General features: G+C 49.4%; 1 protein-coding gene across 4 annotated transcripts in view; it reads right to left on the minus strand.

Moving 5' to 3' along the window:
- The window catches only part of GPR137B (G protein-coupled receptor 137B), a 64,116-nt gene that overhangs the window by 25,022 nt on the left and 11,223 nt on the right, over positions 1-27,871 (minus strand). For 3 of the 4 annotated variants that reach the window (XM_040464874.1, XM_040464873.1, XM_040464875.1), the window contains exons 2-5: positions 17,245-17,294; positions 10,887-11,109; positions 7,976-8,125; positions 5,161-5,289 (exon numbers count right to left, since the gene is read on the minus strand). In XM_040464874.1, coding sequence (XP_040320808.1) covers positions 5,161-5,289; positions 7,976-8,125; positions 10,887-11,109; positions 17,245-17,294 — 552 coding nt within the window. Of the gene's footprint in view, positions 1-1,096; positions 1,295-5,160; positions 5,290-7,975; positions 8,126-10,886; positions 11,110-17,244; positions 17,295-27,871 lie in introns of those variants that run through there. The other variant, XM_040464876.1, reaches the window with a different exon arrangement.

Below are 27,871 nucleotides of genomic sequence, written 5' to 3' on the forward strand. Positions count from 1 at the left end.
TTTTGTATTCAGGATCATGCATCCTTCGTACTGAAGTCCCTTCCTCGTGGTAAATTAGGAGAAAATATCCTTGGGGGCATAAAGGGTCACTGTAACTCACTAATCTGCTACTGTCGGTGGGAGCTTCTTGTGAGTGTGGTGCATGGACTCGAAGTCCCGGAGATCTTCTTCTGCAAGGTCATGACTGTTTTCATAACTCGTGAGTTAAGATGTAACCTGCCTTTTCCGTGGTCTCAACACTGGCACTAATGGAGAACCAAAGTGCTGTGGCATCGACTGCACCGGCCATCACCGCGTCCTTCCCCACACTGCACAGTCAGGTAAAGCAGGTCCACTGAAGATGGTCTTCAGGGCATCTGGGTGGCTCAGGCGGTTGAGCAGCCGACTTTGTCTCAGGGCATCTCACAACTCATGAGTTCGAGCCCCGCATTGGGCTCTGTGCTGACGGCTCAGGGCCAGCTTCAGATCCTCTGTCTCCCCTCTCTCTCTGTCCCCCACCCCGCTTTCTCTCCCTCAAAAAAAAAAAAAAAAAAGATTGCCTTTGACAAAGAGGAAGTTATTAGTTGTATTAAATCTTAACCCTTGGGCCTTTTTTATTTTGGGGGCAGGGAGAAAGAGAGAGAGAAGTGGGGCTGACCTGAAGCAGGGATCGTGTTTTTTTTTTCCCAAAGCAGGGCTCGTGCTCCCCCAAACTGGGGCTCGAACTCATGAAGCATGAGATCATGACCTGAGCCAAAGTCAGGTGCTTAAAGACTGAGCCACCCAGGTGCCCCTCAGACCTGTCATTTTACTATGTGATGTGACAAAATGGGACGTATGCACGCAGCGCTTCTGCTGTGAGAGAGCTGTTTTTGGGAATAGACTCACAGCAGTGTGAGTTTAACTACCTCTTTCTGTGCAACTTAACTCAGACCATGCTTTTTTGGACATGGGTATTTGACGGACGCTTGAAAGTAAATGAAAGAGAATGTGTGGATGGTATTTGTGGTCACTGATCAAATTTGAGCTTTTAAGCCCAAATTAAAGCTTTGGAAAACCTGTATTCCCCACCGTGAGCTAGAGGGCATCCCAATACTTAAAGATTTTCCTGATGAGATCAGTGGTGATATTTAATGAATGAATTTTAGAAGATCTGCATAACTCAGTAAGCCAGTGTCTTCCTGATGACTGATGCATATTACAAATGATGTGTGGGTAAAAGATCCATTCAAAGCACAAGACAAACTGATGGATGTCCATGTACAACAATCCGGAAAGTTCACTGGTATGGTTCTAGAGTCCACACTGCAGGTACCTTTTAAGAAACCACAACTTGTCAGTTTTGATGTTTATCAAAGAAAAATATCCACAATTACGTTCAAACTTATTAGAACACTCCACTTCATTGCAACCACATCTTTCTGTGAGGGGAATTTTCTTCATATACTCAACCAAAACAACATATTACAACAGAAGCAGAATCCAGATGTCTTCTATTAAAAGCAGGTCAACCCCCACCCCCACCCCCAGTTTAAGACAATAATACTCTTCTATTTTGGTCTGGATAATGTTCTTTCTCATAAAAAAAAAATTAGGGTAATGTTTATTATTTTTAGTGCATTTTAAAAAAAAATTTTTTTTTCAACCTTTATTTTTGGGACAGAGAGAGACAGAGCATGAATGGGGGAGGGGCAGAGAGAGAGGGAGACACAGAATCGGAAACAGGCTCCAGGCTCTGAGCCATCAGCCCAGAGCCTGACGCGGGGCTTGAACTCACGGACCGCGAGATCGTGACCTGGCTGAAGTCGGACGCTTAACCGACTGCGCCACCCAGGCGCCCCTTTAGTGCATTTTTTAATGTTTATTCATTTTTGAGAGAAAGAGGAGACCGAGAAAGAAAGAGAGAGAGAGAGAGAGAGAGAGAGAGAGATGGAGGATAGATGGGGGAGGGGCAGAGAGAGGGGGCACAGAGGATCTGAAGCAGGATCTGTGCTGAGAGCAGCAAGTCCGATGCAGGGCTTGAACTTATGAACTGTGAGATCATGACCTAAGCTGAAGTTGGATGCTCAGCTGAGCCACCCAGGCTCTGTTGGTTTTAAATTACACACACACACACACACACACACACACACACACACACACACACCTCCAAACAAGAGCCTCTGGGGTGCTCAATAATTTATTGGTGTAACCCCTAAGAGCCAAAGCAATCTTGAAAAAGGAGAACAAAGCTGTGTCACGCTCCCTGATTTCAAACTATATTACAAAGATACAGTAATCAAAACAGTACAGTATTGCCATAAAAACAAGACACCTAGATCAATGGAACAGAACTGAGGGCGCAGAAAGAACCCCATGCTTACATGGTCAATCACTTTATAACAAAGCAACCATGAACACATAATGGAAACAGAACAGCCTTTTCAAGAGATGGTGTTGGGAAAACTGGACAGTCACATGGAAAAGAATGCAACTGGACGACTATCTTATACTAAATACAAAAATTAACTCAAAATGGATTAACTACTTGAATGTGAGAATTAAAACCATAAAACTCCTCCTAAAAGAAAACACAGGTGATAATCTCCCTGATGTCAGTCCTGGCAATGATCTGGCACCAAAAGTAAATGACACAAAAGCAAAACCAAACAAGCAGGACCACATCAACTAAAAAGCTTCCTTCCACACAGCAAAGGAAACCATAAACAAAATGAAAAGACAACATACTGAATAGGAGAAGATTTCTGCAAATCTATATCCAATATCCAAAATATCCAATCTATCCAATCATATATCCAATCTCCAAAATATATGAACTCCTACAACTCAATAGCAAAAACCCAATTAAAAACAGGCAAAGGACCTGAGCAGACATTTTCCCAGAGACCTACAGATGGCCAACAGGCATGTGAAAAGATGTGAACCTCACTAGTCATCAAACAAATCAAAACCACAGTGAGCGACCGCCTCACACCTGTCAGAATGGCTACAATGAAAAAGACAAAAAGTAACAAGTATTGGCTAGGATGTGAAGAAAAGGAAATCCTTGTACACTCCTGGTGGGAATGCAAACTGGTGCAGCTGTGGAAAACAGTACCGAGGTTCCTCAAAAAAATTAAAATTGAACTACCCTACAATCCCTTAATTCCACTTCTACCTGTTTATCTGAAGAAAATAAAAACATTAACTTGAAAAGACACATGCACCCTGGTGTTCACTGCAGCATTATTAACAATAGCCAGGACATGGAAACCACCTAAAAGTTCATCAATGGATGAAAAGCTAAGGAAAAGCTATACGTGCTGGAGTATTACTCAACCAAGAAAAAGAACAAAATCTTGCCACTTGCAACAACATGGATAAACCTTGAGGGCGTTATGCTAAGTGAAATAAGTCAGACAGAAAATGATAAATACAGTAAGATCTCACCTAGGTGGATTCTAAAAGTAAACCAAGAAAACCCACATGGATATAAAGATCAGACGGGTGCTGGCCTGAGGTGGAGGATGGGGGGTGGGCAAAATGGGCGAGGGGGCCAAAAGGTACAAACTTCCAGTGATAAAGTAGGTCCTGGGGATGTCACGCATAGCACGGGGCCCACAGTTACTAATAGGGTACTGCATATTTGAAAGTACTTCAGAGCATGGACCTCGAAAGTTCTCATCACAAGAAAAAAAAACCCTGTAACTACACGGTGATGGACGTCAGCTGGACTTATAGTGATCATTTTGCAATATATGCAGATATCAAACCATTACACTGTACCCCTGAAATATTGATATGTCAGTTACAGATCAGTAAAAAAAAAAAAAAAAATGAATCCGTGTAAAGTATCCTGAGACTGAAAAGTTTAAGAACCACTGCTCTAGAAAATGCCCTCAACAGCAGAGCTATTCAAGGCACTACAACCAAGTAACTCCAGCTACACAGAGTATGTTAAGGGTGACCTATTTCCCTGGACAGTGAGATCTGAGAGTACAAATTGAGACATTATTCTGCATTCATTTAAGAAAATAGTACCTTGAACACTATCACGTTAGCCTTTCTGTCGTTAAATTTGGACACCTACTCTCTCCTTCAGGCTGCCTTGGGCTTAGGGAGCCCAGTTCTGAAGTCCCTGAAACACAGGGAAGTGACGAAAAGGCACATGATGCCTGGGTGAGGTCTCGCTGGGCACGGGAGTGTGATTAAGAGACCCCGCCCTATCCCTCAGTCAGGCAAGCAAGGCGCCCAGAAGACTTCAGGAAAGGAGAGAAAGCAATACAGCTGCACTCGCGGCCTAGAATCCACTGCCTGCCCGTCCGGTCCTGTCTCTTCGCCAGTGACCCCAAAGTGTTTAGGATCTGACCATTACAGACGCCTCTGGCTGTTCCCAAGTCCAGTAAAGGTCAGATGAAGTGCAGGGCGGCTTCCTAAAAAATCATGCAAGGGGAGGAAACGGATCCCGGGGTCTAAAAAACACTGCCCACCTGCCTGGTCTGCAGGGGCCTCGGTCAGGCTGTGCCGCGGGGAAAACACGGCGGGCTGGTTATCGGATCGCTGCTTTCTTTACCGCCCACGCTTGGCTCACAATGGCCAAGACCCACTTACTCTACTTTTCCACGGGTTTCATAGATCAGCGACTCAAAATCCCAGGGCTGGTTAGAGTGGCTGGAATAATTCACGAAGCCAACACTCCCAGGAGTTTCCTCACTCTAGGAAGTCGTGCACTTTCTGTCCCGTCCTCATAAAGACATTTATATGAAGCTGGCTGAGCAGAAATGGGACCAAACTGGGACAGTGGGGTCAGCACTCCTCACGGTGTTTCCGTATCACCGCGCCTCCAGCTTAACACGGGGTGAGGAACTGGAGCCCCATTTTCTATTTCCCTTTTGCTAAAATCAAAGCTTACAGATGGGGTTCGCCCCAAGGCAAGGCTAAGATACTAATGACACTGTTGTTGTTTTAGAAAAACAGCTGATCACTAGCTCAAGGCCGGAGATACAACTAAAAGCATTAGCTGAAGAATGAATGTGCCTCAAAAAGAGTTACGCAAAAAGACAGTCACAGACAGACATGGGAAATTTTTATAACACGACAGGACAGAAGAGGCACGCTACTGAAAATCTGAGAAGAAAATCTGATTGCGTGTTTTGTGACTAGAGGCAGATCTTTTCTGCAAACATCAAATGGTCTACTCACAAGGTCCTTTGTAGGGTTTCTAACTCGGAAGAAGTAGACGACCAAGGTGGTGGGTAAGAGCTCCCACACGAAAAGAACCACTCCAAACACCACATATCCGGCATCCCCCAGCTGGTTTTTCAGATCCGCCTGCGGAAAAGAGAGGAAATGGAGTCACCAGACTGAGGGCGGAGGAAAGAAGTCTGATCGGATTCTTCCTAACGTGAACAGAGACTAATTCTAATGCTACGACGTGCGTGCTGAAATCAGGCAAGACTAATGGTCCAGACCTCAGGTGGGGGCTTATTTCAGCCACACAGGAGAGACAATTATCAACTGCCCATCTCTGATGTTTTACTCCTCCAGCCTCCAAAATCTTCCTCATATCCAAATCAAGTCTCCTGAATTTACATTGATTTTCTTTCCTTCAACAATCAAATAATGAGACGTTATGTCACCCCCTCCCCAATTTTTAAGAGCGGCATGTAACTGTGACCCTTTGTCTCATCCCTAGGATAAACACGTGAATTTTTTAAGCGGGGGAGAGGGGCAGAGAGAGAGAGAGGGAGAATCCCCTATGGGCTCCATAACCCCAGGACTATGACCCAAGCCAAAATCGGATGCTCAACCAACTGAGCCACCCAGGAGCCCCAACCCATCAATTGCACAGGCTAGATTGTCTGGAAACAACTGTTCAGAGTCCAGGACGTTTGTCCGGACCAGGCCCTGAATGGGCCTGGTGCGTCGTCCCTCCCTTCCTGCAGGGCACAGGGCCTGTGAGAAGCACACATGGTCGTGTCTGGGCAACTCCACCAGAGAGGCCAGCATCTCAAACCTAGACAGTGTGCCAAAATCGGGCCATAGCTGGCCAATCACCTCAACTCGATCCTTCTGCCTTCTCCATTACGTGGGATTTGAAGTACAGTAACCAGCACTAACCACGCCACTCTCGGAAGGATCCCTCTCGAGCTTTGCATCTCCAGTCCCATTTCTGCTACATCTCCGCAGTACGCTGTCCCTTCTATTCATTCTACACGAATAGCGGGCAGCTTGTGGCCACCTGTTAGATTTGCTCCTAGATTCTCTCAGTTGCAACCCACAGATCTAGCTACTCATGAACAACCATCTCCCTAAAAAAAAACAACAGGACTTTCAAGGTCATGGTATTTTAAATTTGTTATCACCAGAAGCCCTTAACTGAAAGAAAAATTGAAATAATTATTTTGTTAAAACCTAATCTCTGTTGTTTAATGAAGTTTCAGTTTGGGAAGATGAACGAGTTCTGGAGACAGAAGGTGGTGATGGTTGCCCAACAATGGGAATGTGCTTAATGCCAGTGATCTGTACACTTAAAAATGGTTACAATTGTAAGTTTTATGTATATTTTACTCCATGAGATCCTTTGTCTTACGAATAAGTCTCTAATTTATTATTGCTTAAAGTTTATATGTATGTGTGTGTGTGTGTGTGTGTGTGTGTGTGTATTTGAAGTATATTTATTTATTTTGAGAGAGAGAGCAGGAGTGGGACAGAGAGAGAGGGAGACGGAGAACCCCAAGCAGGCTCCACGCTGTCAGCACAGAGCCCGATGTGGGGCTCAAACCCATAAACCGTGAGATCATGACCTGAGCTGAAACCAAGAGCTGGACGCTTAACCGACTGAGCCACCCAAGTGCCCCAAAGTTTCTATTTTTTAATGTTTGATTTTCTCAAAACAGGGCACACCTTCAGCAGTGCTCAACTTTCTACCATCCTGCACGTGTGGTATTGGTTTGGGTGGTGGTGGCTGTTTTAATCTTTTCTAATTATGACACCTTCCATGTGCCTGTCCTGAATTTCCCTTTGTCCTCACGTGTTTATTGTGGTCATTTAGTGCCTTCCTCCAGGGTCTTAATCCGGCCCAGGTACTGAGCACCGCTGGGATTTCTAGAAGTGCATCTGTATATGGTTGAATATTCAGTATTTTTCCAGGAAAAGTTAAGGGCTTTTGCAATTCAATCCAGTAGACTCCTGTCATAAAACAGAAGTTCTGTTTCTCTCTTGTAATGGCCTGTGTGTGTGTTCTCCTCGGTGGACATAAGTCGCTCCCCCAGGCAGGGAGGGAGTCTGTGAACGTTTGTGTCCCCAGCACCCCGTCCACGGCTGAGGACAAAGCGTCGCTATTTCCCAAATGAGGGGATGACTTACGTTCAGTCTTTCTCATTTGGACAAGAATCCCAAATGATACGTCGCTACCTTTGTTTGTGGCTTTATAATTTATGAGCTTCTAGGATATATTAAATGAGAAGAATAGCAGATGGAGACAACTGCTAAAAGGAGCTTTTACTAACACCTTAATACCCCAGTCATTTTTGTCTCGAGTTCCTCAAATGTTGTTGTTTACAGGCTCCATTTTTTTTTTTAAGTCATGGTTTTATGTATTTTCTGAAACCTGCATACACTCTGTTTTCCCTTGGCAAATTTCACCCTTTAAGGAAACCATCTCACATTTATATGGAAGCACTTAAAATTTTTTTTTAAGTACTGCTTGACAAGAGCCCCAGAAAGGAGAAAGGAGAAGTGGATGCATGTGTGTGCCTGCATGTCTGTGTGCGCATGTCTCTGTGTGTGTGTGTGCACATATATACCCTAGTTCTCTCAGAAATGTGAGCTGGAACAAGGCAGGTACTATGATCCCATTTTACAGATGAGGATGCAGATACCACACAGGTTAGCGACCGGCAAGGTCACCCAGCTATTTAGCTGCAGAAGCAAGGAGCTTATACCTCTCTGCCACATGGGATGCTGCGAAGCAAAGAGTCGCCGTTCAGGTGACAGATCGCCGGCACCCACTGACCTGGTCTGATACATTGTACCAGTCGTAATCAAAGGAATGGACGTTCTTGCTCTGAGAAAACGAGAGGATGAACAGGTTGTAGCAGGCCCGGGAGGCGTAGAGGAGGATGACGGTCACTCCGATGGCGGTCACTTGACACACGGAGGAGCCCTGGAAGAGCGGGAGCCATGAGGGCTGCACCCGATCCGGGTCCGGGACACCGGCCTCCTCCCGGAACCCGGCCTGTGTTCAGCCTAATGCCTCAGAGGCATGCGCTATGGTGCCCGCGAGCCCCATCAAAGCTCCACCCTCAGACATCAGACCGAAGCCCAAGCTTCATTGCATCCCACATCCCCCCTAAAAATTTTTAATTAAAAAAAATATTTTTTAATGTATTTTTGAGAGAGAGCGAGAGAGACAGAGCATGAGCAGGGGAGGGGCAGAGAGAGAGGGAGATGCAGAATCCGAAACAGGTTCCATGCTCTGAGCTGTCAGCACAGAGCCTGATGAGAGGCCTGAACCCACAAACACAAGATCATGGCCTGAGCCGAAGTCGGCCACTTCACCAACTGAGCCACCCAGGTGTCCCTCCCCTCTGCAAATTTCAGATTATCTTCATATAGATGCTTCAAAATCTGGAAGTCAATCTGGAGATGCCTTAAATATGGGCCATTTGCTTAATGCAAAGTCAAGTGGCTTATGTTGTTCAATTTCCAAGACGACCCCTGACTTATGAGCCCAGTGCACAGCCTGTGGCCCAGGGAGAGCCCATCTCAGCAGGATGGTAGCTGGGAGAGTGCGATCCCGCTGATGGTGGCTCTGGGCAGGGAGCACTGCCTCAAAGTCCAGAATCTTCTAAGCCGGAAGCACTGGAGTCACAGTATCACTCTGGACTTGGAATTACATGGAAATTGGTGATTTGTGCCCCAATTTAGGAAGCTATCGATTTACAGTCAATGGGTGCCAGCTAGAAACACACAGTTGACAAACATAACCAAAAAACTGAAATCGATTTTTGAGATTTGCATTTGGAAGTCACTAGTTAATGAGATAGTATTTTATTTTGTCAGTAGTAGGTTATTAGCTTGTTTGCCACAGGGGTGACCTAAATGGTCTTTGGCAGTCTGAAATTTAACCCTTCCTGTAAAAAACCACAATTCTGATTTTTGTGGGGTTTTTTTCTGTAAAAAAAATTTTTTTTAATGTTTACTTATTTTGAGAGAGAGAGAGAGAACCCACAGGTAAAGCATGGAGGGAGAGAACTTATAAGTGGGAACTATTCTGGTGGGTACAACATATTCTGGTTGTACCGAAGTCTTTTGGGATTTTGCAAGAGGTCAGCCACTCATAGGATGCCTGGTGATGGCTCTGTATTTTTTTTTTTTTAATTTTTTTAATGTTTATTTATTTTTGAGACAGAGAGAGAGCATGAACAGGGGAGGGTCAGAGAGAGGGAGACACAGAATCTGAAACAGGCTGAGCTGTCAGCATAGAGCCCGACGCGGGGCTCGAACCCACGGACCGTGAGATCATGACCTGAGCCGAAGTTGGACGCTTAACCGACTGAGCCACCCAGGTGCCCCACGGCTCTGTATTTCTGAAGTCAGAGGCACAGATTTTAATCTACTGGTCACTGCTGAAGACACGACACTGTGGAGACAGAGCTGCCTCACGGTCTGCAGACCGAACATTTACCGCAGCCAGCTGGGCCTCGGGGCACAGAAGGCAGCCAAGGGGGTCTGCCGCAGGACACGGTCGCGGAAGGTGAGAAGCAAGGGAGCTACGGAAGTCACTCAACCATGTTACAAATGAGAAAAGCCAAGGTCCAGAGAGGTCAAGTGACTGGTGTGGTGGGGCCGCTCCCCGGCCTCCACACTTCACTGAGCTTCTGGACAAAGGGAAGCTTGGGATCAAGCCGCTCAGGGGCACCTGGGCACCACAACCCCAGGAGCATATCCACCCCCCCCTTTTTTTTTTAATACTCATTTTTGAGAGACAGAGACAGAGCGTGAATGGGGGAGGGGCAGATAGAGGGAGACACAGAACCAAAGCAGGCTCCAGGCTCCGAGCCGTCGGCACAGAGCCCGACGTGGGGCTCGAACTCATGAACCACGAGATCATGACCCGAGCTGAAGTCAGATGGTCTGAGCTTAACAGTCTGAGCCCCCCAGGCGCCCCTGTCCTTTCTAACTCCAGGGAAAGGAAGGAGAAAACAGAGACTCGAGGGTGTGCCATACAGCAGCAAAGCGAGAGAAGGGGCCAGGAGCCTCCCTCTCATAGCATCTGCCTCCATCCCTGACTAATCAGCAGGAGAGAGACATTGTTCTGAACCCCAGGGGGCGCTGTACACACTGGGATGTCCACCATCCCCTGACATGCAGGCCGGTCCCGAGGGGAGCGTGAATCGCACCTGACAGACCCCGGGGCCAGCCTGCCGGGTCCCAAGTTGAGCTGAGCATCCACTGAGTGTGCAACCCAGGGCGAGCTACTGACCTCTGCGCCCTGGTCCCCTGGTCCATGAAGTGGGGATAATACCTCCCCCCAGGGATTTGTGAGGATTACATTAGCTTCCCCGTGTAGAACGCTTATCTTCTATAAAAGTGCCTGGAGCATAGGGGTCACTGGGTGTGTGTTTCTACGAATATTATCAGCACGGTCAATCCTGCCAAGTCCTTTAAACACTGTATCTATAAGCCAGAGATGACCTCTCTGCCAGTAATTCTGCACTCTTGGTTCCGTTGAGCCAGCTCGAACGGAACCCTCCTTGCGTACAAAGTTCACGAACTACACAGCTCTGTGTTTTGGCAACCACGGCACGGCTAATCATTTCTAGGGCAGGTGTGAAAGGTATTTGTTGAGTTGTCTGTTTGCAACCAGGAAACTATTTTCGGAATAAGTTTACCGAGGGGACCTTGACCGTCATTCCACCTACCTTAGACTCCAAGTAAATGTTGGCTAAGGACATCTTCGAGATTTTGTAGAGACAGATGGAGAGCGAGACGGCACACAGCACAAAGAGAGTGTCATTAATGGCCACACGCACGGAGACAATGACCTTCCTCTCCCAGTTTCCCGTCTTCACCAACACCGCACAGGTTAAATTCACCAACAGGAAAACGAGGCTGATGAAGAGTGAGGCCAGATAGAGGGGTAACCTGGAAGGGACCAGTGAGAAATGTCAGACGCTGCCTGCACGCTGGCTGTACGTTCTGGATCCATCCAGAAGGAAACCGCGGGACTTTCTGGTTGGCTGCTAGAAGCAGCACGTACCAGAGTTATCGGACACCTACGAGGGCAGATTTCGGAGGTGGCTGTTCCACGATGCAAGTTACAGACAAAAGGGGCGCCTGGGTGGCTCAGTCGGTTGAGCGGCCGACTTCGGCTCAGGTCATGATCTCGCGGTCCGTGAGTTCGAGCCCCACGTCGAACTCTGTGCTGACAGCTCAGAGCTTGGAGCCTGCTTCAGATTCTGTGTCTCCCTCTCTCTGACCCTCCCCCGTTCATGCTCTGTCTCTGTCTCAAAAATAAATAAAGGTTAAAAAAAATTAAAAAAAAATTACAGATAAAACTACATGTTGTGCCCTCAGGAAGGTGCCCTCGGAGCCACGCTTCCCTGCATCCGGGAGGCCACGCGGACTGGGTGGGACAGCGCACGTCCGGACTGAAGCCCCCGCTGAGCGCTCACTCCTCACGAGGACACGCTGAGAGTGAAGCGCATGGGCTCCAGGTCAGAGGAGGGTCTCAGGGGGGCACCCACTAGGCTGCGCTCGGGGACCCTGGGCAAAACCACCCCGTGGGAGCCTTAGCCTCGTCATCTGAACGCAGACTAAATTAACACCTGCTTTGCAGGGTGTTGCTGAGGACTAAGTGTGTGTGTATACAAGGCTGTACCCCCCCCAAAAAGTCACGGATGGAGGGGGGAGTCTGGGTGGTGCTCACATTGACCCGGAAACACTCACTACTGAGGCAGTATTGTGCGGCGATGCAAATCTGCCCAAGCATCTTGCCTGAGGCTGAACGGACGCAAAATGTCTAGGTCGCTGCCAGTTTTACCTTGTAGTTTCCCAGATCTCCTCATGTCCTGGGCGACTGGTGCAAGGTCTACAGAAAGACTTCTCGGATTTACTAGAACCAAAATCCGCAGCCTCACGCTTATCTTCAAGACTGCCCATACCCTTCACTGCCTTCGGCAGATATGCAAACAAGGACTAGACCTGCTTGGCTCAAAACCAGACTGGTCTAACTGGACTACACTTGGAAATCCAAAAGATGGAAACCATCGGCTCGAAGTGGTCTGGAAGCTACAGAACGACACCGGTGTCTTCCAAAGCCGTGACAGACCGGGACCCAGAATCCCGGATCGTAGTCCCAGCTCCAGACCTCATGGCACTGACGGGACCCACGGAGGGAGGGGCAGAGGGAGAAAGAGAGCGTAAGTAAAGGGTGAGGAAGCCAGACATAACACTGACCGTGTGGCACCCAGGGCAGCTGGTATGGGGGGTGCCTCCCTGCCACGCGTTTCCACCTTGGGTTTGCAACCAAGCCTCCGCCACACCCTCCCTCCTTTCCATCACCCTGCCCTGCCCTCACCTGCCTGGCGTGACCCAGAGAAGAAGGGTGTGGGCGACACATGGAGCTGAGACGTCAGGCGAGTCTCTGGGCCACTCTGGCCTGCGTGTCCTTATCCGAGAAACAGAGACGAGGATTCCTATTCTGCCTCAAAGAGCTGCTGTGGCAATCCAGCGGGCCCTGCGCCTTCTGGTTTCTCCTCTCTGGTTTCTCACGCCACGGAGCCTCACGGTCTCACCCCAGCCTCTCCTATTGCCCACAAAGTCTTTACCTCTTCCTGTCATTCTTTCCTCCGCAGGTCCTCCCCTGCTGACCCCACATTCTCCCAGGCCCCCGTGACCCACGCAGCAAACCCAAAGGTGTCAACTCTTGGCCGCCATCTTGCCCCATCTTCCCGGTGCTCCCTTGTCCATCACTCCACAGCCCTCACCTGCCTCACGTTCCCCTGTCTGAGCCTGCCCCTTGGATAGCCCCTGGTTCCTCTTCCTCCCCTTCCTCCCCCAAAGTGATGACACCCTTGGCTCTCTCCTCTACCCCCCGTTCCCTGGGAAATACGTTCACTCTTACAGCTTCTGTATGGCCAGGTTCATAAAGATCTTGTCCTGAGCCACTGCCCCCGTCCTACGACCAGACCCACATTCCAAACAGCTGCCACCCTGTCACCTCAGACCGTGTCCAAGCCTAATTCCCGACGGTCCTCCTCCAGCACTTCTCTCTTTTCCTGTTTCTATGAAAGGCACTGTCATTTTTTTTGCAGACTCCTGAACTATAAAGATCTTCCTTGATTACAACCCCGGTTTACTCAGCTGTCAAGGTCAACAGATTCTTTATTCCTGCTCCTCAGTGTGCCCCCCTCCCCGTCCTCACCAACCACATGGTCCCATGCCTTCTGTCTAGAACCAACGTGCTGGTGTCCAGATTGACCCTCACCCTAAACCCCACCCTAAACCCTCTACTCCGCCACACTCCCAATCAGTCTACGGAGCCAGGTCAATCGGTGGGTGCCCCACATCCTAATTAAGCCAGTCTGTGTGTTGTCGTGAAGCCCACAGATGTCCCCATCTCCCCCTGTCTTTACCCAAGCTGATCTTTCTGCCTAAAACCTTCCTGCCCCATAATTTCTATCCCGGCCTGCTCTGAGTGCTTCTAAGACCACCTGCCAAACAGAAACCTGTTATTGTCTTTTTTCTCTTTTTAATGTTTATTTTTGAGACGGGGGGTGGGGAGAGGCAGAGAGAGAGAGAGAGAGAGAGAGAGAGAGAGAGAGTGAGAGCGAGCATATGAAGCAGGCTCTGTGCTGAGAGAACAGAGCCCCGTGCAGGGCTCGAACCCACAAACTGTGAGATCATGACTTGGGCCGAAGTCCGATGCTTAACCGACTGAGCCACCCAGATGCACCGAAGCCTGTTTTTGTCTTCAATAAGCTGTGTTGTGAGACGTGCAACAATATGGAAAAAGCACTTTTACTCCAACATTAAGGTAAAAGTCAGCTAAATCGTCAATGTGGTAAAACAACTCCGTCCTAGGAAATGTATATGAAAACCTATGATGGAAAACATCACTGTGTTTCCTCAGGGCTGGATGGGGGTTGTGTGGGGAGGAGAGTAGGGGAGCTCAGTAGATTTGGTTTCTGTCTTTCCACAGGTCCACATTCCAAACTTTCAATCTTTTTCTATTTTATCATTTTTTACAAAAAACAAAAAAAACCAAAAAACACCTTACAAAACTTCACTTTTCCTCCTGGGTCTGCAGCTCTGCAGAAAAGAGATTTAGATGGTGGGCAGGGGTGCAGAACAGATCCTAGGGCAAATGTGTGTTTCCATGGCAACAATGTACACTCTCCCCCAGAATTACCGCCTTTCAATTCAAACCATAGGGTCAGGATAAACAGCCTATGATGAGAAAAAAAGGCCAAAGGAGAAGAAAATCAGTGGGGCCCTGCATCTGGGAAGACGACTTTGCTCATGAGCCCAGAGGGATCAGCTTCTGGCTAGTCCCCAAGCGCAGAGACGGTGGGCCTTTGAGGTGGCTCCTAGAGTCCTGCCCACACGGGCCTGGGGACAGAAGTGCCAGCTAATGCAACACGACAGAACTTTGCTACTTGGCTACCTCCTTCGGGGAGGGGATGGCGCTAACGGATTAGAAAGCGTCGTTTCCATTTCTCTTCTTAGAGCTTGGATTCCTCACAGAACCGGAAAAGCAAAGCCTGGCTCATTACATTTTTACTTTCCAACAACAACAAAAAAATCAAAGATGGAGGGAAAACAGTTTAAAAGGCTTAAAGTCAAAGCGTTCTCGAGCACCCAGCCCCGTAGGTTCGAGCCCTGCATCGGGCTCTGCACTGACAGTGCTTGCTTGGGATTCTCTCTCGCTCTCTTCCTCTCTCTGCCCCTCCCTCCCTCCCTCTCTCTCTCAAAGTAAATAAATAAGCTTCAAAAACAACAACAACATCGAACTGCTATGGGAGTAGCTTGGGGTGAGGAGTTGCAACCAGTTCTAGACTAAGGGCTACTGTTTCATTTCAAATGAGTCATGATTCAATTAGAAAAGCCAGTCTAGGGGCGCCTGGGTGGCGCAGTCGGTTAAGCGTCCGACTTCAGCCAGGTCACGATCTCGCGGTCCGTGGGTTCGAGCCCCCCGTCAGGCTCTGTCTGGGCTGATGGCTCGGAGCCTGGAGCCTGTTTCCGATTCTGTGTCTCCCTCTCTCTCTGCCCCTCCCCCGTTCATGCTCTGTCTCTCTCTGTCCCAGAAATAAATAAACGTTGAAAAAAAAATTAAAAAAAAAAAAAGAAAAGCCAGTCTATTTACAAGCCAATGTATCAAAGCATCTCAAGGGATAAATCATGGCCTGAAATGTCTGCAGGGGCATCGGGCTTAAGGAAATGGGGAATCAAGCAGAGGAGATAGAAGAGATAAACACGAATAACTCTGAGGATTTATTATTAGACCGGAGTTAACAGGCTTCTCCCACTGAAACCTTACCCCTCCTGGCTTCTTATGCCTTCTCCAGCCCAAGCATCGCATCCAGCCGGGTTTCTCCGGGTTCCCCGGAGAAACCCCCTCTGCAAATCCCCTCCCACTAGAAACAGCCTATCCTACTGTCTGCACTTTGGTTCCAGAATCAAGTACAGTCCCCACACACTCATCTTCTCACCGAAAGGAATCCCATCCCCCAACTGCTCAGGCTGTAAATTTTCTGACCAGTGCTTTGGGATTTCACTTCGAGAAGACACCTTACTACCCCAAGCTCAACCAACTGCTTCCAAGACAAGACCAGCTCCGTGATCCAATCAGAACATTCTTCCTCCACCCCAATCTTCACCCATTCTTGGCTCCCCAAAGCTGATCTACATTTCCAGAGTCAAGAGGATGGAGGCAGAGATTATGGGTGCGGAGGAAAGGCCAGGTACTTTGCTTCCGGAGAAGTTAACTTGGGAACTGCTCCTTTAAGTGGTTCTCCTTATTATAATAAAATCATATTATATTATATTATATTATATTATATTATATTATATTATATTATATTATATATTTATTATATCAATTACAGCATATTATATTATATTATTATATTATATTATATTTACTATTACATAATATTTATTATTATTATTATTATATTATAATAGTAACATTATTTCATGGTGGACCCTAAAATCCCAGTTGAGTAGTCTGGTAGAAACATGCACAAAGTAGTGAACAAAGACATCAAGATGAGGTGAAAAAAAAGAAACGTAGCCAAGACTTGTCTCTTGATCTGAGTACTGTCATATCACTTCCTCAATTTCAGTTTTCTTGGATATAAAATGGGAGATCAAAATATGCACTTCCGTGATCTTAAAAGTTCTCATCACAAGAAACAACAATTTTTGTAACCATGGATGGTAATGCAGGTTAACTAGACTTACTGAGGTGATCATTTTGCAATACACATATACCAACATCAAATCATTCTGTGGTACACCTGAAACTAATACGACATTGTATGTCAATTACATCTGAATGAAAGTACATCTTTGGAATTTTAAACAGAAAGCATTTATACATTTCAAATTATATATTTACGTAAAACATAACAGGCACACATTTTTACACACTTCTCAAGGAACAAAGGAAATACATTCTCATTCTGATTCAAGGAGGTAACTGGCCAAAGTCGCCTTTTCAGAAACATCCGCCCATGGCAGTGGGGCCCTCCCGGGCAAGGACATCAGAACACCGTATGCTGGCCTCACCCCTTCCGAATGCCTGGTCTCCCTTTCCCCCTGACCAAGTCTCACATTCTTTAAGCCACTGGTTCTTTGCCGTTGGGGTGGAGGGTGGTGGGGTCACAGACCTCTCTGAAAATTTTGGGAAACCCATGAGCCCTCTCCACAGAAAAACATGCCTATCGACCTCTTCACATAAACGTGGCATGTGATTTAAGACATTTCCTTCCAGATTATGAGCCTCTCCTCTCAGCTCAGCACAGACTGACTTCTTCCACAAAATTCCCGTGACTCTCACAGTGCACAGAGCCCGAGGCAGAGACTGCTCCTGCTCCTGAACAACCACTGCTTTGCCTGATTCTGTGAGTTTTCGTGTTGTTTAAGGACCTCTTTACAGAGTGTTTGGTTCTCAAGGACGAGGACTACATTTCTGCCTCAGGGTGCCTCGCCGAGTACTAAATAGTCAAAAACGTATTTGCTGGACGCGGATGGAAATTCCCCCGGGGTACTTACCGGTATTTGAGTAATTCTGGAGAATATTTTGACTTGGCTTTGAAAATCACCTGCAAGACAGAACAACATGGCGGGTTGGGGATGCGATACGTTGACAACACCAACAAACCAACATCATCGCTTCAACGCCCCTTTCCCTTTATACCCAGGTGCCAGGGCACAGCTTCTGAGATGGACAGATCTGCTTTGTGAGAATGTTTGTTAAGCTAAAGATTTTTTAAGCCACCCATACAATTTTCAAGACCAAGGTATTTAAAAATGGTGAAAATGGGGGTGGGGGGACACCTGGGTGGCTTAGTCAGTTAAGCATCTGACTTTTTGTTTTGATTCAGGTCATGATCTCATGGTTGGTGAGTTCAAGCCCTGCAACAGGCTCCATGCTGACAGTATGGAGCCTGCTGGGGGTTCTCTCTCTGCCCCCAACCTTGTTCTCTCTCTCTCTCTCTCTCTCAAAAGTAAATAAAACTTAAAAAAAAATTTTTTTTAATGATGAAAATGGTAAAAAGGGGAGAAAATGTAAAGGTATTACTGGTCTACCAGTGCCAAGGTGTTTCTCTTATGATAAGATTCATATTTGAAGGGCGCCTGGGTGGCTCAGCTGGTTGAGCGGCCGACTTCGGCTCAGGTCATGATCTCACAGCTCGTGAGTTCGAGCCCCACATCAAGCTCTGTGCCTGGAGCCTGCTTCGGATTCTGTGCCTCCCTCTCTCTCTGCCCCAACCCACTCGCATTCTCTCTCTCTCTCTAAAAAATAAACATTAAAAAAATTTAATAAAGATTCATACTTGAGCCCATACTCCCACCAGAGATAAACAGCCTACCCTTACCCTTTATTAGAATTTTCACTGGCACCAAATTCATGCTGTTTGAACATAAGCATCCACGCACCCAGGCCTCACACTTTGCAGCCCACTTTGTCAATGTCCCTGGTCTCTAGAAGCATCAAACCATTATCTATAGGAGAAAGGTCACGTGTTGGGAATTCGCCACAGCTTTTGCGTCCTGCACAATTGCTAATGCGTCCATGCAGGGTGCAGCGGCCGGCCTGGCAGAGACTCTGAGAGGCGATGAGCAGAGAAAGCAGGCGGCGGCTCCCTTCAGCCCGGCCGCGACACGGCCACGACACGTAGTGCGCATGCGCGCAGGGGCTTCGGGGACAAGCTCGGGCGAGTCCCGGGGACCGCGCGGGGCTAGGACACTGCAGCATACGAGCTCATGCCCTGGCTCTCCTGGACCCCTGGTGTTTTGCAGGGCGGGGGTGACTCTGGGAGAAGGGAGGGTATGGGAGAGTAGAGAAGGGGCGACCCTTCTCCAGGGATGACCTTGCCGTGGATGGGGAGTATGGGAAGCCCCGCATTCCCCGCTACCGAGCGAGCCCCTCTGCACCGAGCTCCCAAACACGCCCTCCAGCTTCGCAGCTCTCTTTGTACTTGGGACTTCTCGTGGATTTGGCTCAGCTCCTGAAAATATCTAAGGGGCAGATACGTTGCCAGAGCTGGAAAGAGTGAAGGAGGGGCAAAGGGAGAACGGGGTGGGCATGGTTGGGGGGGGTGCGGGGGCAGCTCTGGGATCTGAGAGGTCACACAGGTTAAATATTGGCGGCCCCCCCCCCCACCGAACCCCCGGGTCTGAGGAAGACACAGTGAGAAATCCGTTTGCAAGAGGGATATCTGAAAGTAATCCCAGGAAATTCCTCGGTGGATCCCAAGTGCCTGGCCAAGTCTGCGGATGCAGATGTCACAACGGAGCCTCCGTGATGGCTCTAAGGGCCAGTTCCCAGAACACGTATGCAATTTCCCTCTGGGAGCCTTCTAAAAGGCCTTCTTCTGAGGACCTTCAGCAGTTAATCCCCTCTCTCCACCAATAGGGAAAACAGTACAGAAATCCTCCAAAACATTAAAAAAAGGATCATACAATCCACTAATTCCACTACTGAGTATTTACCCAAAGAAAACAAAAATACTACTCTGAAAAGATACACACCCCTATGAGTACTGCAGGATTATTTCCAATAGCCAATATACAGAAGCAACCTAAATGCCCACAGACAGATGAACGGATGAAGAAGAAGTGGTATGCATACACGGTGGAACATTTCTTGACCGTAAAAAAGCATAAAATCTTGCCATTTGCGACAACATGGATGGACCTATAGGGTACTATGCTAAGTGAAATAGGTCAGAGAAAAGAGAAAGACCAACACCGTGTGATTTCATACAGATGTGGAATCTGAAAGAGCAAACCAACAGACAAGCAGACTCTTAGATGCAGAGAACTGGGGTGGGGGGGGATGGGCAAAATAGGTGAAGGGGATATTCAGAAGTATAAGCTCCCAGTTATAAACTTAGTAAGTTACAGAGATGAAAAGTACAGCATAGGGAAGACAGTAAATAAGGTAATAGCGTGGTATGGGGACGGTCACTATGCTCACCATGGGGAGCCCGGAGTAATGTACAGACTTGTCGAATCACTATGTTGTACTCTGGAAAACTAACGTAACATTGTGTGTCAACTATGTTTCAATTAAAAGAAAAAAAAATCACCCAGGGAACTTGTTAAAGATGCAAATCCCACAGCCCCACCCTTAGAGGTGCCAACCTGGTACGTCTGGGGAGGGGCCCAGGAATCTGCATTTTAATACATTCCCGACCCCAGGTGATTCTGATCCAGCCAGTCCAAGGACCACCTCATGAGAAAAAGCGCTACTCTTGAATAGCTCTGCAATCGTTAATTTAAAACACACTGGAGGAGGCCACCACGATAATCACACGACACTGAGAGGTATGATGCAAAGAACAAAGATCAGGGGATGCTCAGGGTCCATGGACAGCCCCCCAGACATATACACTGCTGCCCTCCCTCAAGTCTCCAATAACAGGCTGCCAACGGGGACCCTCAGGCACAGACTCTGTATCTGGGGGAGGAGGGACCACACCTATTCCCACAGGCTTTTCAATCAGCAGAACTACCAACCCTCCTTTTAAAACACATTTTCAGGGGCGCCTGGTGGCTCAGTCGGTTAAGCGTCTGACTTCGGCTCAGGTCATGATCTCATGGCTTGTGAGTTCGAGCCCCGCATCGGGCTTTGTGCTGACAGCTCAAGCCTGGAGCCTGCTTCAGATTCTCTGTCTCCCTCTCTCTCTGCCTGTCCCCTGCGCATGCTCTGTCTCTCTCTCAAAAATAAATAAACATCTAAAAATATAATAATAATAAAAAATTAAGAATTCATAGATATCAAAGTGTGGAAAAAAACCACAGCATTTTTTTTTATGAAGTTTATTTACTTATTTTGAGAGAGAGAGAGAGAGAGAGAACGAGCAGGGGAGAGGCAGAGAGAGAAGGAGAGAGAGAATCTCAAGCAGGCTCTCCACTGTCAGAGCAGAGGCTGATGCCAGGCTCAAACTCACAAACTTGGACCCTGAACCAACTGAGCCACCCATGTGTCCCGAAACTACAATATTTTGAAAAAGTGCCTGACCTTGTCAAGTCAATGTGCAAATATTTTTAATGTTGTGTCGCACTTAGTGGGGCTTGGTCAACGGCAGGTAACTTCGGCCTGAGTGACTCAGTTTACTCGTACACACCAGGCCTATCCCGGTGCTCCCGGGCATGGCCCAAGGGCACTCCATGGGATAGCGTCCCCCGGATGGGGCACGACTAGGTGGTCGCATCCCGTGGACTCGGCTCTGTGCCAAGTGCCTTCAAGAGGCCTACAGCTGGAGGGGAGACACCCAGAGGAGACAAGATGGGACGCAGACCAGAAAGAGGCTCTGGCCTCAGCGGGTCTGAGCGCAGGGAGCCGACATGCAAGCCATGGGCTCCAGCGGTGGGCACCTCGGCCTCCTCTTGTCTCGCCCGGAGTACTGCCCACTCTGGTCCTTGCAGCAGCTCCTGGTGGCTCAGAGACAACAGGAGGGAGTCTGGGTGGATCAGGGTCAACTCAGGCGAACAGGGCTCCCTGCTGCTCCCGCCACCAGCCAGCGCTGGGTCTTCAGGCTGGATGCGCGGAAGGAGTCCCCACCTGCCCACCTGCCCACCTTCTTTACAAACCAAACAGACGTTTCTCAACTTCCCACAGCCCCCTGCCTCTGTAGCTCGCCTGCATACATTCGTAGACTGCACAGAGTCAGGTGCGGGGGGACTGCCTCCGAGGCCAGCCTGGACCCCAGAACACCCCTCTCGGAGCGTGGTGAAGGGCGGCGTGCCCAGCCGCGACCATCAAAAACTCGGTCCAGGATGCAAGCCTCATAAGCAGTCACACGCTTTGCTCCAACAGTTCCGCTTCTAAGAAATTTCCTCGGAGGCACAGCTTCTCAAGGTGTTCCCACAGAACTGAGAATTCATCCGTGTTAGGGAAATAAATGTCATGGGATCAAACACATTTAGGAACTGCTAGGCTAAACGGTTTTTCCCCGCAGAAACTTCCCAGAGTCTGGAAAAGACTCCGATCTGCTGTAAATCTTTGAGCAAAACATACAGTAGGCACCAGTTTTCCAAACTTACTTGGCCACGTAAGGTCTTCTGAATGAGAATGAAAGAGTTCGGGAAAAGAGTTCGGCACTAAGCATGGACTGTTCACTGCGGCCTTAATAAGAGTAATGATGGCAATAATAATAGTCGCAACAAACAAGAAGGAAGGATAACTTTTAAATGATACTCAGACTTTTCCCCCTTAAACACAGCAGCCAAGGAGTGCGCTGAGCATGGGGGGCCCGTGGGTGAGGGGTTCCACCCTGAAGGACCAGGGGGTCCACCCTGAGGGACCACGGAATGACTTGTGCAATAAAAGAGGGGGAAACCCCACAAAACTCAAACTCCCGCCTTGCCCGGAGGGACAAGGTCCTCACCAGGGAAAGGCACAATCTGATCGTAAATCATCTGATCCTCTCTAAACTCAAAGCCAAGGTGATAACCACATCAAAATACAAGGCTTGTCCACGATTTGTAAAAACTCAACCCGCTGCTGACAATTTGTGATGAGTGTATGCCTCGAATGCAATTGAATCTAGTCGAGCTGTGCTGAGAACATCTTCCTTTATCCTTCAAGTTAATCCTCCAAAAGTCAAGTTCCTTAAAGCTGTATTTAAATTCCTGCCATTTTAAAGCGCAATATACACATTCCGTTATTATATACCCCCCCACACAAGTACACACACATGCAAACACGCATGTACATATAAATACATGTACGTGTATATTTTTTTACAGCACAGTTTTTGCCTCCATTAATGAAAAGTGCATGAATGTCTGGACCAAATTTCCAGCAAAATAAATCCAAACTCTTCCACTCACCCCTAATCCAATCTGTGCTCCAAGAGACGTCATTAAAGGTTGGTTAGTGCCCAGACGTGGAGCTAAGCATTGTGGGTAATCCCTGCTCTCTGGCCCGCCAGGGATCCCTTATCAGGCTGCCCATCTCCTCCAGTCCACTGCTAGCTCCCGCTGACCTCGGCAGGAACTCGGTCGGGAGAGGAGACAGCTCCTGAAGGGCAGGCACACAAAGATTAATCATCCTTGCCTGTTTCACGGTGCTCCTGACGGCAGAGGCCCTGCCTGCTCAGTACAAAACCAGACCCATAAAATCAGAGAGGAGGAAGTCAGGGACTGTGTGAATGGCTAAGGAAAATCTGAGACCAGACAAAAATCCGTGTCATTCCCACTTTCAGATTGATGGCGTTCACATCAGGTCACCTGACATGGCGCACGGAATCTGGACTCAAGGACTGTAAGATGGAGGAAAGGTGGTCCCTGACCTCCAGAAACTCACAACCAGACACAGACATGCCAGTGATGTGAGGAGGGCAGAGGTGTGGAGAGGCATGAGTGATTTGAGGGGGTGCGAGGGGGTGTGAACGGGTGTAGGGAAGCATAGGGAGGTGTGAGGGGGTATGAGGGGGTGTGAGGGGGTGTAAGTGGCTATGAGGAGGCAGGATGTGGCACGAGGAGGCAGGAGCAGACCTGAGATGACGTGAGGAGAGGAGGATGGCCGAGGGGGGCACCTTACGGCTCCGGGACGGCAGTGGCACAGCGGCAGGGCTGGGAAGCAGCAGCCCGTGGGCAGGAAGGCACGTGTGTCCCCGGGTGGGACATCACAGAAGGTGTTCAGTGGGGGAAATGGACATGGGAGCGGTGCTTTCAGGGGGCGGGGGGAGGGGGGCAGCAGGGATGATGAGAATCGGGTGGGGGCAGCAGGGGGACGAGAAGCAAAGGGCCCGCCGGGGGCTTGAGAGGGGAGGTGAAAGTGAAGGCAAATCCAAGGCAGAAGGCAGGTAATTGGTGACGCAGGTCTGGGCATCTGGGGAGACACAGGGAGCTTCAGGCTACAGGGGTCTCCTTGGGAGTGGTGACAGTGTTGTAAATCTCACAGGGTGGTGGCCGTGTGGAGCGGTTTGTGTCACCACCCAAGTGCAGGAGCAGGAAGGAAGCGAGCAGCAGGCCAAGACAGGGGCCTGGGGAGGGGACAGGCCCCAGGGAGAGGGGCCTGGAGACAGGAGGTGTGAGAGAGAGGCTAGATGATGGGGGGTGGTGGAGGGCACCCTCAGAGGGAGGCCCATGGCAGGGAAACTGAGACAGGAAGGAGGGGCCGCAGGGTGTCACAGGGACAGCAGGGGGTGGTGGCCCCGGGGGACTGTGAGGTCTGGCTGGAGCTCTGATGAAGGGAGAGCCCCAGCTGCCTCTTGGGGAATGAGAAGGGTGAACGAAGGGGTCAGGTCTCCTTTCCCGACATCCCTTTGGTGTCTACACAGTCGGTGAAAACACCAGGGTTTTCAGCGGGCCCCCATGGCAGTGAGGGCTGGGAGGACAGGGTAGGGCAGGAGCACACAGCTGCTGCCCTGGAAGGTGGCTGCTCCATCACAGAAATACAGTGTTTCCCATCGCAGACGCCCCACGGGCTCAGCATCACTCTCACCACTGTACAAAGTCCTGCCCGGAACGGGTGCCCACGGGAGGAAAACTAGCGGACTCTCCCAAGATGTCATCTGGGGTTGCAGAAGTCACTGCGCAAACCTGCCTCCTCAGATTCTGATTTAAGACCCAGTTCCAGGTAGACATGGGGTGAAGCTGGAAGCTGTCCCCCAGTTGGCCCCTGTGGCTGGGGCAGAATGTGACCCCCCCCCACTGTGGGCCCTCCAAGGTCCCCTTGGTAACCCCAGGCCCTTTGCATCACCTTTCAGATGACGCAGGAGGGCTATAGATGACGTACTTGCTCGGACAGAAGCAGAAAGGCTCGAGAGCGGCTGCTGACCTCTGCCTCCTTCCCCTGGTAAATTACAGTCCCTGACCCTCTCACCCACCCCTCTCGACCTTTTGAACTCCTGCCTATTTTTCCTCCTACTGACTCAAGTTGGCATTTGCTGCCTTACAATCATTTTTCCTAATGTCACGTTGGCTGCTTCTGGCAGAAACTCCCCACGCTACTCTTTGCGCGTAGGACGGTCTCCCTTGTGCATTCAGCGAAACTAAACAAAAGCTCTCTGGCCCCAGAGGAACTGTCGGCGACGACCGACTGAACTTCCAAACATGCACTTGATTCAGAGTCGCATGCAGACATCCTGCCTGATGAACCCCCACCAAACACGACCTGCGTCTCCGGGGCTCCATATCCCCGGAAGCTCTGCCGCTTGGAAATGAACACGCAGGGCGGACACCCCCCAACTTTCCCACCCATAACAGTCTCCAGACCCCACCGCCCCAGCTGCACCCTGGATCCTCAGTGCCGTGGTCCCTGGGAGAGTCTCGCAGGAACGGAGTGGGGCTGACGCTGTGTGCACCACGCAGGCTGAGGTCGGAAGAAACCAGGAGGTCTCTCTCGCTCACACACGCACTACTTTTAAATGTATGTAGGCACGTTCGTTTGAAAACTTCGCAAACTTACAGCTGTTCAAACTTCATTATAGAATATGTCACGTATACCCAAAGAAGTAACACAGCCAATACTCATGTACCCACCACGCAGGTCAGGCCCCCTGTTACGACCTGCAAGGTTTGCTCCAGGTCTGTTTTATTTTTAATAAATCAAAAAGATAAACACGAGGCTCCCAGCATCTCTCTCCCCCACTCTGACCCCTCCCTCCTCTGCACGTATCTTTGCTTTCTGAATCTAGCATTTCTATACCCAGGAGAGCTTATACTCTTACTATGTAGGTAGGTATTCCCAAATAACACATCACATATAAATAAATAGTATGTGTCCACAAAATAACACGTATCACATATAACAAATACATAGTACCTTCTGGCCTGGCTTTTCACTTCATCTGAACAGGTTACCACCTTCCCTACCTTTGTGCAACTTCTTTGTTCACCCGCTGTGATGTGTTTGCAACATTCGAAGGCTGAAACACACACCCTGCTTCATGCATTCTCACTAAGGCCCGGTATCCCACTGTCCACAGGCCACAGCTGTGTGTCTGTCTCTGGCACAGAGACATGTAAAGCTGGTGAAGAGTGTGGACTCGCGCTGGCTCCCCTGGACTTGAATCATGGCTCCACTAATTATCAGCTGGGTGACTTTGGAAAAGTTGCCTAACCTCTCTGTGCCTCATGTACCACATCTGTAAAATGAAATTAGTAACAGTGCCCACCTCATAGGTTTCTGTGACGATTAGGTGGATTCACACACACACACACACACACACACACACACACACAGCACTTAGACAACCGTGGCCACCTTGCAGGCACTCTGTGTGTTTGCTGCTGTTACTATTGTTAGTCCTTGTGTTATCGTCTCAAGCCACGATTCTAAATGCACAACTTCTAAACTGTGACCACAGAGGCTTTCTTGACCATAAAAGGAACTTTCACACTCGAAAAGATTAGGAACCATGACACATTCGCTCTTTGCTCTTATTAAGGTCCCTCTGTGGTGCCCACTTCCTGACATATTGGGGAAATTATGCAAACCCGGGGGCCTGTTCTCCCCAGGTGACAGTCATTAGTCAGCTGCCTCAGTGTTTCCCCATGCTGAGCACCCTCATTCACCAGAGCAGGGTGACATGACAAAGTCCCTGAGACCCAAATGTGGGGTTTTTCCCTTTCTGTGGCAATCCTGGAGATGAGCAAAAGACAGCTCTAGGGAGATCAGCTGTTCAGGTCAGCTCTCTGTGAAAACAAGGGCAAGCACGGTGTCTCTATCTTTGCAGAGACTGTCCGTGTCTTTATTTTTTTTTTTTAATTTTTAATTTTTTTAACGTTTATTTATTTTTGAGAGAGAGAGAGACCCAGCGCAAGCGGGGGAGGGGCAGAGAGAGGGAGACACAGAATCCGAAACAGGCTCCAGGCTCTGAGCTGTCAGCACAGAGCCCGATGCGGGGCTTGAACTCACGAACCACGAAATCACAACTGAGCCGAAGTCAGACGCTTAACTGACTGGGCCACCCAGGCGTCCCGCTGTCTGTGTCTTTAAAGCCACAGAACCCCATGAAAGAAAAAGGTGTATGCCGTTCGTGCCTTGTAATTCTGGGGTGCGGTAGCCTGGAGGCAAGGTGTGCTCCGTCTGGGTCCTGGGCTGGCCAGGTTGTGAGGGACCCGCAGGGAGGTGACAGGGGGCCAGGGTCAGGTCTCCACCTCCCCAGCGCCTGCTTTTGAACTTGGCAAGCTCACGGCCCCAGGAGTGAGTCCTGCTCAGCCTCACGCTGACCTGAGGAACACGGGAGCCCCCAGCACCAGGCAAGCTTCTTTCCTGCGTGATCTCAGGACCGACAGTGATGCTGCCTCCCCGTCTGTAAAGCCCAGAACTCCCTACAAGTACCGACAGCCGTCTCCAGCCTGAGAGTCTGCCGTCCTGTCCTGTCCAGCGGACCCAGAGCCAAAGATGCCTTTCCGGGCACCTGCGCGTGCATGCACGCGCATGTCTGTGTCACCCCCGCAGCCCGACTAGGAGCTCTGTGCAGCAGGAGCCGGGCCTCACACCTAACCTGCTCCCGACACTCGGCCCTCCTCTGAACGGCAGGGGGAAAGGCCTCACCATCTCTACCTGCCTCCTCCCTTCCTCTCCTGTTGGCACTTCCCACTGGTCAGGCCAAGTCTGCTCTGTCTCTACCCCTCCCTGTCCTTGGTCAACACAACCTCGCTCCATCTGACAGCGCCCACACCGGCCAGGCCGCTCCAGAAGGCTCCGGGCCCCACGCTGATTAAGGCAGGCTGGCAGGCAGCCCAGGAGGGGCAGTGGTGCCCAGGAGCATGTACCTCTGTTCGGAGGCCCTCGCCTAACGACGCACCGAACCCTGGCCCTCAGTTTTAGCACTTTTCCTTGTCGTCTGTCACCGGAGTATCTGGATTCAGGGGCACAGCAGGCCAGATGGCCATGAACCTGCTTCGCTCAGCCCCGAGGACCTCTCTTTACCTTCCGTGTCTATCAGTGAGACAAAGTCCCAATATCCACGAAGGTGCCTTCTACCTTTAAAACTCTAGGACTTGGTGCCTGGGTGGCTCAGTCAGTTAAGCCACCGACTTTGGCTCAGGTCACGCTCTCACGGTTCGTGGGTTCGAGCCCCACGTCGGGCTCTGTGCTGACAGCTTAGGGCCTACAGCCTGCTTTGGATTCTGTGTCTCCCTCCCTCTCTGCCCCTCCCCGTCCTCTCTAAAATAAGTAAAACGTTAAAAAAAAAAAAAAAAAAAAAAA

This window comes from Herpailurus yagouaroundi, unplaced genomic scaffold (assembly GCF_014898765.1).
Source record: "Herpailurus yagouaroundi ecotype Mexico unplaced genomic scaffold, PumYag 530, whole genome shotgun sequence".
In the NCBI taxonomy this organism is placed as follows: Eukaryota; Metazoa; Chordata; class Mammalia; order Carnivora; family Felidae; genus Herpailurus; species Herpailurus yagouaroundi.